Consider the following 13,949-nt stretch of genomic DNA (forward strand, 5'->3'; position numbering starts at 1 on the left):
TGTACTTAATTTGCTCTCCTGCAGAAACAAATTCCCAGAACTATTTAAACTGAGAGAAATGCACATTCCCAATGGTCTTCAGTCAAAAGGAGCTCTGGACATAATGGAAGGGACATTCTCACGCCCAGAGGAGGATATAAGCAATAGACATACATGGATGCATGGTTGTTGCAATTAAAGGAGCAGTAACTACTTACCAGACTCAGAGATGTCATCCCAGTATGGAGAGTCAAACTCATACTCTGCCTTAAGGATCTGCTCAAAGAGTTTGGAGTCATTTTCATCATAGAAAGGGGGATATCCACAGAGGCTAATGGTGAACAAGAAAAGAGAGATGTAACCATTGGACCCATCTTTGGCAAGAAGAAAGAGGGAGGGAGAAAAAGGAGAAACTCTTGCTTAAGACTTGACACATTGAGTTTTCAAGCAGGCAAGTGCTACCATGAAAGAAGTTTGTTCAGGGACATGTAAAGCCACTTCTCAAAACTGGCACTGTCCTGGACAAAGAGGAATTCTGCTTAGAAACCTAGTGCTGTTGATCCCATGCTGACTGATGCAGATATCGTGGTCTCTCTCTGCATGCTTTTGGGTGTTTAACTCTAGTTTTAATACATAGACATGACCCCTTCCATCCTCTCCTATACATGTGGTAAGAGGAGATTTCATGAGCTACACCTTACATCCACAGAGCCCCAACCCTCAGCACATCTGGCAGACCTGTGCAAAGCAGGTCAAGGAGCCCTGCGGAGCTATCAGGCACAGGGTAGGATGCATTTGCAGGTTGTGCTGGGCTCTGCATCCCCAGGCACAGCGATAAGGATGTCTAGGAGTCAGTCCCCCTCTGCAGCAGAGCCTGCAAGGGCTGGACATGGACCTGCTGCTGACACAGATACACTGAGAGCCTCTCCCTTTCTCACTTCTGCAAGTGATTTTGCTGACCACGTCTGACTGCCTGCCTTGCCTAAGGCTAACAACAGTCCTGTCCTGTTTTTCAGTGTTTATAATCAGACTTCTCAACAAACCTCACCCCAGGACAAGCAGGACATTGAACATTATGCGCCTAGATTGAGCTGCAACACTTGGGGTGCACCCTCCCAGTGCTGCAGACAGTAGGTCAGTCACTGTGCTGAGGCATGGCTCCTCCAGCCCTGCAGAGCTGGGAAAAGCACATCCAGCACTGTATTAAGTCAATGCAGTGATAAAACCCACATGTCAGAGATCTCTCACACCCAGCTGATGCTGCAGGCAGTAGTCTGTCCCTTTCTAAACAGACATGTCAGCAGAGATGCCCCTTCCTCAAGTTTTAATACCAAGGTTGCAAAGTGCCAGATTTACCTCCAAGGTTGCTCCAAGGTTTTAGCAAACCTCTCCTGCTCACAGTTAAACAGACCTTCCTGCCTCTATGGTCTATACAGAGATGATGAATTTTTCTCTCTTATCTTTAGTCCATGGTCTAAACTATTCTTACACATACTTTGTTAGTATTGAAATAATCTTTTCCCAGCAATTTTCTTAAACTCTGAGTCAATCAACCTCAAAAGGCATTTAATTGGAGAGAGCCAGCAATTATAAACAGATTGAAGATCCAACTCAGAAACTACACTGCAGCAACAAGAGAGCAAAAGGGGGGAACTGTAAGAAATTAAATACTTGAGTTATTTATAACCCAAGGCCAGCCAGCTGCCCTGGAGGCTATTTGAACCAACTCAACACTTCAGGGTGAAAGGAGCAATGTTTTGTTAGCTCTGAAGAGCCAGTGTGCTTGATAAATAATTTAAATACTGAGTGAGATGTTGATCTGCGTCACATCCATATTGACCTGGGAGAACTCTGATGAAATTTGCAGCATGATAATGAATCCACTGTGGTTCAGCTGAATCAGAAATCTCTCTCTTTATCTCGCAGAGCAGATGAGCCAGTCCTCATTTGTGTCCCACTGAATGACTGCCTTTATCAAAAGCAAGTAAGATAACCTCATGCCAGACTAGTATGCTCCTTCAGAGCAGGACTGTGTACCTACTTCATAGGCACGTGCGTGTGTGTGTGGCTGGGTGAAGCAACTCCTGTGTGAAACCCCGTGGTAGAAGTGGTGTATTAGAAGGGCCATTAAAAATGCTGCATTTAAGCAAGTGCCAAAAAGCCACTATGAACGGGGACAATGAAGGAAAAACATCTGGTAGCGTGAAGAAATTTAAATAACTTGTTTTAATGTAATAATTATTAGTGCTTACATTCCACAGTCCTGGGGGGGATGCACACAAACTGATTTTCACTTTCCTCCTCTTTTGTCACAGAATCACAGAATCATTAGTCTTTCCACATCCAGTCTTTCCTTAAACACCTCCACGGACAATGACTACTCCACCCTCACAACTCTCAAGATTTGTGCGCTTTACCGAGAGGTCTGGAAATAATGGAGTTGACAGCACCAGCACTGCAGCTGTTAGGATGGGCACTGGGGTAGAGATGCCCAGGTTGATGCAAAACAGCTCCTCCAAAGGTACTTGGAGCCATCACTCTGTCCCTCTTTCCTGGGAGGCTCAGGGGACTCCATATAAGAAGCCTGTCAGTCCCTCATTAATTTCTTGCCCTCCTCAGCGCTTCCCGTAAACAAACCCAAACTGCTCTGATAAAGCATTTTAAGGCGAGCAGTCAGCAGTGTGCACGCCGAGGAACTGACAGGCTGCTCTGCAGAGAGAAATAACTCTCTCTAAATGTGCACTGTACTAATTACCTTGGCAAAGGTACAAGAGCACAAGTTGGGACTGCTGTGATTTACACACACTTGTGGCAGCAAAATGTAGGAGTAAACTTCTGAGCAGCACAGAGCTGGAGGGCTATAACCCTGCAAGGGGGAGCACAGAGACATGTGAACCCCAGCAAGAACCCCAGCATCTCCAGAGCCTTTCAGTCCAGCTCCTCCACTGCTCCAATGCACGGCTTGAGTATCTACACATTTGGATCTACCTCCGTGTCCAGGAGGTCCCTGCAGCCCATCACAGTGGTGGGTGCTGGGAGGGGTGAAGCACAAGGAGAGACAGGGTCATGCAGGAGAGTACCAGGACTGCTGGTAGCTGGGCACAGGGCACAGCTTTTCGCTTGCCAGTGAGAGGGTGAGAAGTTTTAGTTGCTATTACGTCATGGTCAGGGACATCCCTCCAAACCAGCCCCTCACATGAGAGAAGGCTGAGTGCAGGACAAGGGCTGATCCTGAATTGTCCAGGAATGGGATGAACCTCCTGCACAGGGGGTGCCAAGGATATTGCTCAGGGAGGCAAATCAATAAGGACCTGCCCCAGAAAGCAGGTGAGAAGGGAGCAAGCTCTGTAGGTCAGAAGAGGTGGCATTTGGGAGGGGAACATCAGGGCATCCTGGCACAGGGGCAGGGTGAGAGCCAAAATACAGGCAGTCTTGCTGTCCTTTCTCTTAAAAACAGAGTTTAGAAAGACACAGAAGTTTTAATGTTACTTTAATATTTAACATTATTGGCTTTGCAGAAAGGGATGGGAAAGCCCCAGTAAATTAGCCTATCATACAATTTATAGCTGGAGAAAATATTCTTGGACTTTCAGCAACTGGGCCACTTTCCAAAGTCTATAATGAGTTTTTGGTTAATTCTTACAGAACCAAAATCCCACCAACTTTGTTTCCATCTGCTGGGACATTCTGTGTGAAAAAAATGACCTCACTATCAGAGGTTCTGCTGCTTTTCTCTAGATATGCAGAAATGCAAAAATAAACCCTCTGTCTTCGACGTGAAAAAATCCTATGCTGTCCTGGGGGAGTTTCAGGCAGATATAAGTTGCCATTATTTTCTTGCAGTTTCAACAAATAAAAGATTTTCAGAATTATTTAGCAACCTTATCACATCAGCAACAGATTTTCCCCTAAACTCCTACTTCCAGTCTTGCCTTAAAAATAATGGGATGCAGATAGGAAAAACCCAGGTGGATGTATGAAAGAAAGATATTTCCAGAAGTCATTTCTAGAAGCCATCATGAGAGCACAACAGCAGGAACATCTTCTCCTCATCATGCAGAGAAAGCAAATCCCTGCAAGTTCTCTTTACGTATTTGGGGTGATACTAAAGGCTAAATAACTCATTCACACAGTCAGTGCCCAGCCTGCAGCACAAGAGACACCAAGGACCAGGAGACACAAACAATTTTATAGTTAGATTAGAGCAAAGAATTCAGTAAGTGCTCAAAGACCTGAGATGTATGGTGTGGGAAGTCATCCAAGTGCTATTTATAGGGATAAACACATGTATTTTTTCTGTATATTTTGAGACTCTTACACTGGCTGACACTGGTGCCCTCACAAAGCTGTGGACAAGGACATATTAACCTATGGAATCAAAGACAAATTAAGAAGCAAGCGATGAGTAACAATCATTTGAGGCTGTCTTCCCAGTGTTTGTGTGAGTTATCCTGAACAATCCCACATGCTTTTGTACTTTGCCACCACTATTTCTCCTTCCAGTATCAAACGAGTAAGTTATTCCTCAGTTTCTTGCTTAGGCTTGTGTGTGATGCCAAGCAGACGAGATGACTGACCAGTTTTTCCCAATGTATGACTCCAGGGTGATGATGGAAACTTCTTTTGGCATAATACACTTTATACTGTCCCTGGTTAATCCTTCCATACAAACATCACTGATGATTCATGCACATCTACTTGAAAATCAAAAACAGGTCAGCAGCAAAGTGTGAGATTACGATCCAAGATTTATTTCCAGATATTTATTGTTTATAAACAACAATAACAAACCAATAATTTTCTTGTCCTAACAGTGAACAGAATCAGAAGAAAATTCAAGGCAAAATGTGCTCAGTCTAGTGCAGAAGAGACAGGAGGTGTTGCCTATGAATAACCAAGGGCTGAAGCAGATCATTCTGTTGGCCTAAGTTCTTTTCCAGCTTTGAAACATGATTTTCTACTTTTTCCATAAATTAACTTAATCTCTTTATCGGGTATGCATGTAATCAGTATTTTAGTTTCACAAGCTTTTGCAACCCCTTACTCCAGCTGCTGGGAATCCAGTGAAGTCTCTTGCTCTTCTTAAGCTTCATATTTTTAAGCTGGACACATTATCGGAACTATTTTGTGATAAGTGGAAAGCTGAGCTCAACACTGAGGCTGTTTCCAATTCAGAAATACTGCAACTGGAATAACAGGAAATTTCAGGCTCTAAAATTAGTTTGTGTGAATAATGACATCTCATGCAAAAGAGGTTTTGATAAAAACTCTGCTGGTGCAGCCTCTGCAATCTGGCTGTCATTAACTAGAGGCACTAGAGACTGGCACGGAAACAAAGGTATTCTTTCCTAAGACATCCTTTGCCTTGCATATCACAGAAACAAATATTTCTCTAGAGCATTGGTGCCACAGAAACAGTTTGTTCTTCCAGTGTCATATACTGAGGGCTCTCAAGTGAAACTAAGCTTGTGTCTGCAGGCACTCAAACCACTTGCAGTAATAATAGCTCAAAGCATCTTTAATTTATGCCTGGCTTCGGTGTTAGATTCCCCCGAGTTTCCATCTTCTTAAACGACAAGTCTGTCCAGAGTGGCTGTTAGAATCTGTGGGAAAGGTGGGGAGGACTATGTGCTTGGATTGCCTGATGCAAAAATTGCATCTCAAACTGCTTTAGGTATGTGCAAGTAGCTCCAACTGTGCTGATAGTGGAGCTGGAAATGGCATATCTGGATGGGTGCAGTGATATACTGGAATTATAACTCCTGCTCAGGGCAGGATTAACTACCAGCATTGCACCAGGCTGGCTGTGCTGCTGCTGCTTGAGGCATCTCAGTGTCATTCCACACTGGGAGCTCGCTGGCTCTGCCACCTCTGGTGGTATGGCACTGCTGAGACAGCAAACCCAAGCGTTAAATCCATGCCCATCACTGGTGGTATCAGACACTCCAGCAGGGCTGCTTCCTTCCAGCTTAGGGAAGGATCCTTTTCCTCTCTGCTGTATCCCAGACACTTTTAAGAGACCATGTCTGCAACTTCTAGCTGTTCCTGGAAGCAAGGCTGACATTCAGACCAAGACTAGGACATGCGAGATGTGGGCTGTGTTTCTAAGATCACATTTCACTCAACAGAGATGGAGTCAACAGAGACTGGAGAGTGATGCAAGTGTTCCATAAAGCAAGTTAATCCATACTGTGAAAGCAGGGCTCTGAGTACAGAGCAGGGTGTGATCCAGTCACCTCTGCATGGGCATCTGGTGCTATTTGACATGGTCCACGGTCTCCCTCTTGGCTCCATCTGTCACTCCACAAGAAAGGTCTCCACAGCACGTGTCATCTGCCAAATGCACGTGGCTGTTCTGGATGCCCCAGAGTGGCACTAAATGTGGAAGTTTAGGCAACTGAAGGGCACACTCTGGTGAAAGGGCTGCTTGCACTGACCTAGACTGGGTTGAGGTGCCCAGACAAAGAGTCCTGTACCATCGGAGAAGCTGAAGTGCACAGCACCCTTGTCCTCAGCTGACAGGGATGTCACGGGGCTATGGAGGGCTGGACTGTCCTGAAGCCACAGCTTGAGACCAGGCAGGACACTGTATGTGACTGCAGCAGCATTAAGCACCTACATCAGGGGAACCAAAGGGAGCCCTGAAATGCTGCTGTTACAGGAGCTGAAGGATGTAGCTCACATGCAGAAATATTGAAGGAGGTGGTTTGGTCCAGACCCAATCCCACCCAAGCTGTAACAGTCTGGTAAACACATTACCACAATCCTTCTGCAGCAGTGTTATTGCCATTCATTTGGACTGTACACAGTACAAATCAAGTCCTTATTACCTGAAGCACAGAAACTCTGAAAAGGCTTCCTTGTCCTGCAAACAGGAATTCACAGGGGTTCATTCTTACCGAGCTGATTTAAGTCTTCTGGGTTGCAATTCCCCATACAGCAAACAGGGAACTTAAATTTGAGGAGTGTGCACGCCTTGCTTGACAAGCCAAGCACATGCTGATTTGGAAAACAGAGAAGGAAAGAGAGCTGAACCTTGTAGAAAGAGCAGCCTTGCTCAGGAAGGGGGAAGGATTAGGGATGAGATTGAAATCTTCCACCTACTGAAGATGTGTTCAAAAACTGGATGCGGAGGACATATTACCTAGCACTGTCTCACCCTATTGCTCAGCAAGACACATAAAAGAAACAAGTGAAATAACAACAGGTCTACCAGCAAAAAAGACCTTTGGTGCATGAGCCATTGATGCATGGAACTGAAAACCTGGAGATAAGCAGAGCCAGGTTTATCTCTGGGCAACCAGATGCAACAGTTCACAGCCCTCCCGTGGGCTGCCAGATGGACACACATTTTCATGGTGGATATTTAACAATAAACTGAACCCACACAGCAGCTGAGTCTGGAAGTCAGGCAAAGTACTGCTGTCTTCCACCTGCATCCTCCTTCTTCCCACTCACTGAAGCTGGTACTCAGCAAAGTACTAAAAAGGCAATAGAAAAGGCTCTGTGTCCTGCCATGGCTGACAAGGACTGAACACATTAAAAAAACCCAACCCCTAGGACTTCCATGCTCAGGTTTGCTTGTGAAAAATAGTAACTTTGGGTCAGCATGCACCATCCTCATCAAAAACAGCACTAGGGCATGATGTGTGAAGAGCCTTTGAGGTATTTTGGCAAGTCTGTTGTCTTCCTCACTGCTGCAGCATGTCCCATTGGGCTTTGCAACAAAGTCAGAATCAGCACTGTTGATTTTTGCTTTGTTTAGCAAAAGCTTTTTGCATCTTGCTATTGATGGCTGCTCCAAGATAAATCCATTCCCCTGTAAAATTTTGTACTCAATAAGTTTTCAAATATTCATGTAGATTAGAAAGTCAGTCATAAAACTAATGTTTTCAGGTAGGACTTTGTTTTAAATAATTAAACACATGTGCAAATAAATAAAGCCTTCCTATACCATTTTAATATAAAAAACCTATTTTGGGTAGCATATAACATGCTCAAGACTAAACGCAAATGTAGGAAATGTACACTGCACAGAGTGGATAACACAGCAGTGAGGTATATCCTGGCAAAAATAGTTATACAACCCCATCAAAAAGTTATTCATGTTGACAAGCCATGAAATGTCTGCATAAGGAGAAAAGGAACAAAGCAGGAATGCTTTAATGCTGTGCCTCATTGGAGCTGCTTTTTCCTTCAGCGTTGTATAACTGTGACAGTTTTGTAAAAGGGAAAAGTCAAAAAAAAGAGAAGGCATTGGTAATGCTGGCAGGAAAAGACATTTGTTTCTGTGGCAGTCAATAGCCAAACAGCAGCTCTGTGCTCTCTTGACTGAAGGAACAGGGTTGTTGTGCTTTGTGTGGTCACCCTGATCTGTCTGTGGCAAAAGCTTGATCTCATCTCGAAGACCCACATGAATAGCTCGTGGTTCAAGTCTCTCAGGCTGGGCACAAGAAACCTGGGCAGTTGTTGTTTGAGTGACATGCACAGACCTACAGCCCCCACCCTCGAGCACAGCCTGCCCCGTCAAGAGACATTCCTAAAAACTGGAGTCACACAAGTCCTGCATTTTCTTTGCAATCCAAATATGAGCAGTGATTTTATATACTCATGCACACAGATCTGGATTCAGATGATGGTGCCCAGTAATGTTATGAATGCCTATTTCGGGACAGCACTAATGACCCCTGATACCAGGGTATCCCTGTGACCACAGTGCCTGGACACCTCTCCAGTCCTTCCATGTGTTGTCACTGGAGCAGTGACTGGTGCACCTACTTCCATGGCTCAAGCACTGAAAGTGCACCCACATCTAAAGTACTGGCTGCCCCTTTCATGAAGACAAGTCTGGATATAACGAAAAATCTTTCCCCCATGAGGACAGTCAAGCAGTGGAAGAGGTTGCCCACAGTCTCTGTCTTTGGAGGATTTTGAGACACAACTGAATAAAGCCCTAGGTTCCCTAATCTGACCTCAAGGAAAGGGATTCTCAAGGTTCCCTCCAATCTAAATTATCCTAGTAAGCCTTTGTGAAGAAGGGTGGCAGGTAATGAATGAGGACAGGCACTACATCTCCATAAACATGAGTTCTGAGATCAATCCACCACTTTGGAGAATGGACAGAAGTCCTGGTCCTGCAGCTTTCTCAAGCAATCAATCCCCCCTCCTTTGAGCAGTGATTAGTGCCATTAGAGGAGCAAATCTCAGCCAAGAATGCAGAGGCTTAATGGCTTGAAGGAAGAGTGATAGAACTGACAGGGCTCACCCTCTCCTGTGGGACCTGATGGTTGGATGAGATAAGGAAAACGATCCCTCATTTTCAGTAAGAATTTCAATACTTTTGTATTATGTTTTGATGAGAATAACTCATTCCCATACATTAAAAGCTCTTTCCCCCTTATCTCCCTCTGTGCCCTCCCCAGGGAACAAAAAGCCACTAGGGTGATGCCATGAGAGAGGTGTCTTTTTGGGATATGCCTGCAGGCGTGGTGCTATGCTGCATGGAAACAGCCAAATTTGTTTCCTGTCAAAGCTAATCTGAGCAGGGGACATAATAAATTCAACAATGTCACAATCTGGGCAGGCCCATACCACTGCCTACAGTGTAGTTCAGGTGGGAGCACTGATTTTGGCATTTGAAGGGTACTGGTTCATTTCCTACCACTTGTGCCCTAATTTCAGCCCTTATGCAGCTGGGAGTTGTCCAGAGTTCATGTTTATCCTGGGTCATAGGTGTCAGAGATTAACAATTTGGCCCAGGCTAACCGGGTAACTCTATGGTGGGAGAGCATTCTGCAGGTCCCAAGGGGGACAAAGACTGAAAACCCAGCAGGTACTCACAGGATGTATGCGATGACCCCAATGGACCAGCAGTCCACAGCTTTGCTGTAGGGTTTCTGGGCCAGCACTTCAGGAGCTGAAAAACAAAAAGCCAAGCAAGCACATGTTATAAGAACAAATATTTGAGTACGGTCAAGAGGCAGGACCATGAAGTTCCCCAAGACCTTGTTCTGCCCTCCACACACAGCCCTTGCATTTGTAAATGTCCTGAGGTTTTTGAAGCTCGTATTCTTACAAAGAAGGATGACTCCTAACGAGGAGAAAACTCCCCATTTTTTGTCTCTAGGCACAGAAAACAAAACTAAGCACAGAAAAATACATGAGAGGCAGAGAATCATCACCTCCCTGTTTAGGAGGAAAATGAGGTCAAGCCTTGCTTGGGTGCAGAGATGCACATTCCCCCTGACAGCATCACAGCTTCACCAAATCATGCTGCCAAACCAGAGAGTTCCAGAGGCAGCTCAGAAAGTGCAGCATGTCAGGGAGGAGATAAACTACATCTGCAGGAAAGGAAGGAGAGCAGCCACCATTTCTTCCAGCAGCTGCCTTTCAAAGCCTGCTGGATGTCAGAGAAAGGGGGAGTAATTTGTCCTTCTGCCTCTGGGAACAGAGACACATCAGAGGGAGAAATGGAAAGCAGCAGGAATTGGACACACGCAAAGGAACTGAGCCTTCTGCCTCTGTAGCTTTCAGCCACCATACTCTGAATTTTGCAAGAAGCAAGAGCCTGGGTATTTACTGAAACTCTTTGTGGGTCTGCTTTCCTATCCGAGACTAGTGAGAGTTAAAAAGGTGTATTTTTGGGGAAATCCTGGAGTATTATGTTTTCCCTGTTAGGAGTTTGCTGTACAAATGCTTAAACCTAAATTTTAAAACCCTGTGACCCTAATCTGTCTCATGTAAAGAAGCTTTTGCTTTTTTTTTCAAAGCAAAATGTCCACAATAATGCCAGAAATCACTGATTGTAGCATTCCTAAAGCAGACTTGCCACACTATGTTTTAAAAAGCACAGTATTTCCTCTGAGTAATTTGGAGTTCTAATGCTGAAAAAAAGTCATGAAGGGGCAAGTCCCGACAGAAATATTTCTTGGGGGTTACACCTTCCTCTCATAGGAGTCTTACCAACATCAAAGCCGTTAATTACTTGAAGAACAGCAAAAAAAATTGGGAACCACATATAAGTGTTAAAACTTGAGCCTCACATTTAGTTGCTACTTGTGCTCTGGTGTACTGGTAGGACTCTTCAAAGACTTAGCTTCTTAAGCTAGGCAAGCCAACAAAATCAAGGTCAAAACCGCCAGCACGGAAAAGAACAGGAAGCAACAATGAGAAACAGAAGAGACTTTCTGGTGCTTTGGCGTGATAGCTTAGAGAAGGGACTGAAGGAAGACAGTGCATGAGGCAGATAAGAGCATTCAGGTTGCTTTTCCACAAGCAGAAGAATGATGGAAAGGGTCAAATTCCAGTGGGGACACGTTGTAAAAATGAAGAAAATCCAGGGGAATGTGTATACAAATATAGCTGGCAGCCAGATTATGAAGACTCTTGAAGATTTGGATATGCCGGATATGCCCCAATCTGCAGCACAGATTAAATATTACCCCAATCTTCAAGTTATCCAGCAAATTGGGACCACTGCACATATAAGGAATTAGAAGGATGGTTCTGTTCATACATTGTTAATCCTAATACACTGTTGTAACGTGTGAATACTCCAACACTTATCCACCACATGCCAAAGGGAGTTTCTTTCCACCATACTAAGCATGAACGGCTCCGAACTCGACCCCAGGCCTTGGTAGAAACCTGCACCCCAATACCTGAGCAGCCTCAGGAACCTCCTTCCAGGACATGGGCATGCTGCTGTAGTCCAAGATAAAGGTAAAAATACTCCTACTACAATAGGGGACAAAGCTATGGAAATACAGACGACCTCCAGAGTTGGTGCCCAAAATGTAACTCCTCTAGGTCAGGGTCTGTCTGTTGGCTCAGTGCTAGTTAGTCCATCAGGGGGGAATTTGAAGGCAAACTCAGGATAAAAAAATAAAGCACTGGCATGCCACTACCTCACAGATAACCTGGAAAGCTGGGACAGTCTGGAAATGTTCATTTCCCATGTATGAAACAGTCGTTCCCCAAAGTTGCTCAAGACAACTTTCCCAGACAATCCTTGTGTCCCTTAATCTGGCTCTTTCCTTTGTGATTCATCAAAACTTGCCTCCAAGTTTTCCTCTAAAAACAATATGTTTTTCAAAATGTGCATCAAATAGGATTTGGGAGACTCAGTTTCTTATTTTGTTCCATCCCTTGTGACTGAATTTTGTGACAAAATATGAGGAAGAAGGGAGTTAATTTTTCCCTGTCCTTATATTAGATTAGATGTCTTCCAACTCTCCAGTCCTTCCAAATTCCCAATATTTTATTCACATATCTCTTCTACCTTTGACTGTCTGCTCCTGTTTACATAATATTCAAAACTGGTAAACATTATACATCTCATAACTCCAAAAGAAAATATCATGCAAATGTCTCCTAAGCATCAGGGATCCTAGTGAGCTCCCGACATTATACAGATATGCCACATTAACACAACAGAAAACAAATTTGAGATGAGGGGATGTGAACTATATAAAGATTCTCCCCCTTAAAACATCAAAGCTTTGTTGAGGCATTTCTCTCTGTTTTAAAGGAGTGAAGAGCACTGATAACACTTGCTGCTGTGAATGGTGGCTGTGAAGCAGGTAAGAACACCATTTGCTCAAAGCAAATGTGAGGCTATTACCCCCCTTTTGGTAAACCTTAATGAAGAAAGGCAGGGGTGTTAAATACTTATTTTAAGGCCAAATGGCTGGGTTTGATTTTTGTTCCAATGTAACAGGAACAGGAGAAGATAGCTCAGCATCATCTGTCTCTGATACACGGAGAGACGGAAATATTTAATGAGCTGAAAAACAAGTCAGAGGAGCTCTTAGGAATGATGGTAGATCAGTGCCAAGAGGCAAAAGCAGGAGACACAATGAAAAAGATCCAAGATCTGACAGCATTAAAGGATCAACACAGAGGGCTGAGGAGACAAAACAGCAGTAAGGAGAAGGGGAAAGTCAAATCTCCCATTTCTGTCGCTGGGGAGACGCCAGCTCAGCAAAGGCTTCCAGTATCACACATCCCTAGGGAATCACTGAGGGCTCAAATGCTACGCAACAGTCATCCAGAGACAGGGAAATCAATGAAGGAAACCTGGACCTTTCCTCCACATCCAGGAACTGTGTTTCAGGCTGAATCACCGTTATTACCAGCAACATGTGCCAGGTACCATATAGGATAATGGTCCCAGGGCCTCATCAAATGTGCTTCCCAGGCCAAACGATCTGCTGTTTTACTATTAGGAGTTTTTTTTGTTTATTTAGTTATGTTTTGCTTTTAATAAGAAAAAAAATTAAAGTGCTTGTTTCAAATGGAGGTTTTAAAAAAAGGTACAGGCCAGGAACATTTTGAATCCTTTCAGAACACTATGCCATTACCCTCAGTGAGCTATTAGCTATGCTAATAAGCTCCCTAAAAATGCAGCTGCCTGGATGCCAAAAACAGCAACCCATGTTCTTGCAAAGAGCTCAGGTGATGGGGATTGCTCTGATACTTTAAGCCTGTTGATCACACTGTACAAGTCATGAGGGTGCCTATTCTTCAAAACAGCCTCTGCTTAAAAGTGGTTCTCCTTCACTCCCATGATGATGCCACTCCCAGCAGATTTGGCTGTCCCACAAGAACTCAGTCTAATGCTGTTTTCTGTGGTTTACACGGCTTCCCACACATTGTGTGTCAGAAGGAAGAAGGCCTTTGAACAAAGGTTAATGGCCTTGAAGTTCCCTGTAGGAGTGACAAATCACCTGTAAATGTGGGAGGAATTGAAAGATCTGAATAGTGTTAAAATAACCAGAGACCTGCTCACATTGGGCAGGGACATAGCTCAGCTGACCAAGTAAACTGGCTGGTGCAAGCCTGGACAAACAGTTCAGCTGGTAAATATTTAAGTGCCAGTTTCCATCACGTAGGCACATTCTGCAAGAAAAGAAGGGGAAACATGAATGGGCAGCACAGGTACAGGATGGCCATGAAATCCAAGAGGGAAG

At 44.3% G+C, this 13,949-nt stretch overlaps 1 protein-coding gene across 3 annotated transcripts in view; it reads right to left on the reverse strand.

The window, feature by feature from the left end:
* Positions 1-13,949, reverse strand: part of CAMK1D (calcium/calmodulin dependent protein kinase ID) — a 218,910-nt gene that overhangs the window by 22,877 nt on the left and 182,084 nt on the right. For all 3 annotated transcript variants that reach the window (XM_027679541.1, XM_027679540.1, XM_027679538.1), the window contains exons 6-7: positions 9,820-9,895; positions 198-310 (exon numbers count right to left, since the gene is read on the reverse strand). In XM_027679541.1, the coding sequence (XP_027535342.1) occupies positions 198-310; positions 9,820-9,895 (189 nt within the window). The remainder of the gene's footprint in view (positions 1-197; positions 311-9,819; positions 9,896-13,949) is intronic.

This window comes from Neopelma chrysocephalum, unplaced genomic scaffold (assembly GCF_003984885.1).
Source record: "Neopelma chrysocephalum unplaced genomic scaffold, ASM398488v2 Primary Assembly neopelma1_45, whole genome shotgun sequence".
NCBI classification, from domain to species: Eukaryota; Metazoa; Chordata; class Aves; order Passeriformes; family Pipridae; genus Neopelma; species Neopelma chrysocephalum.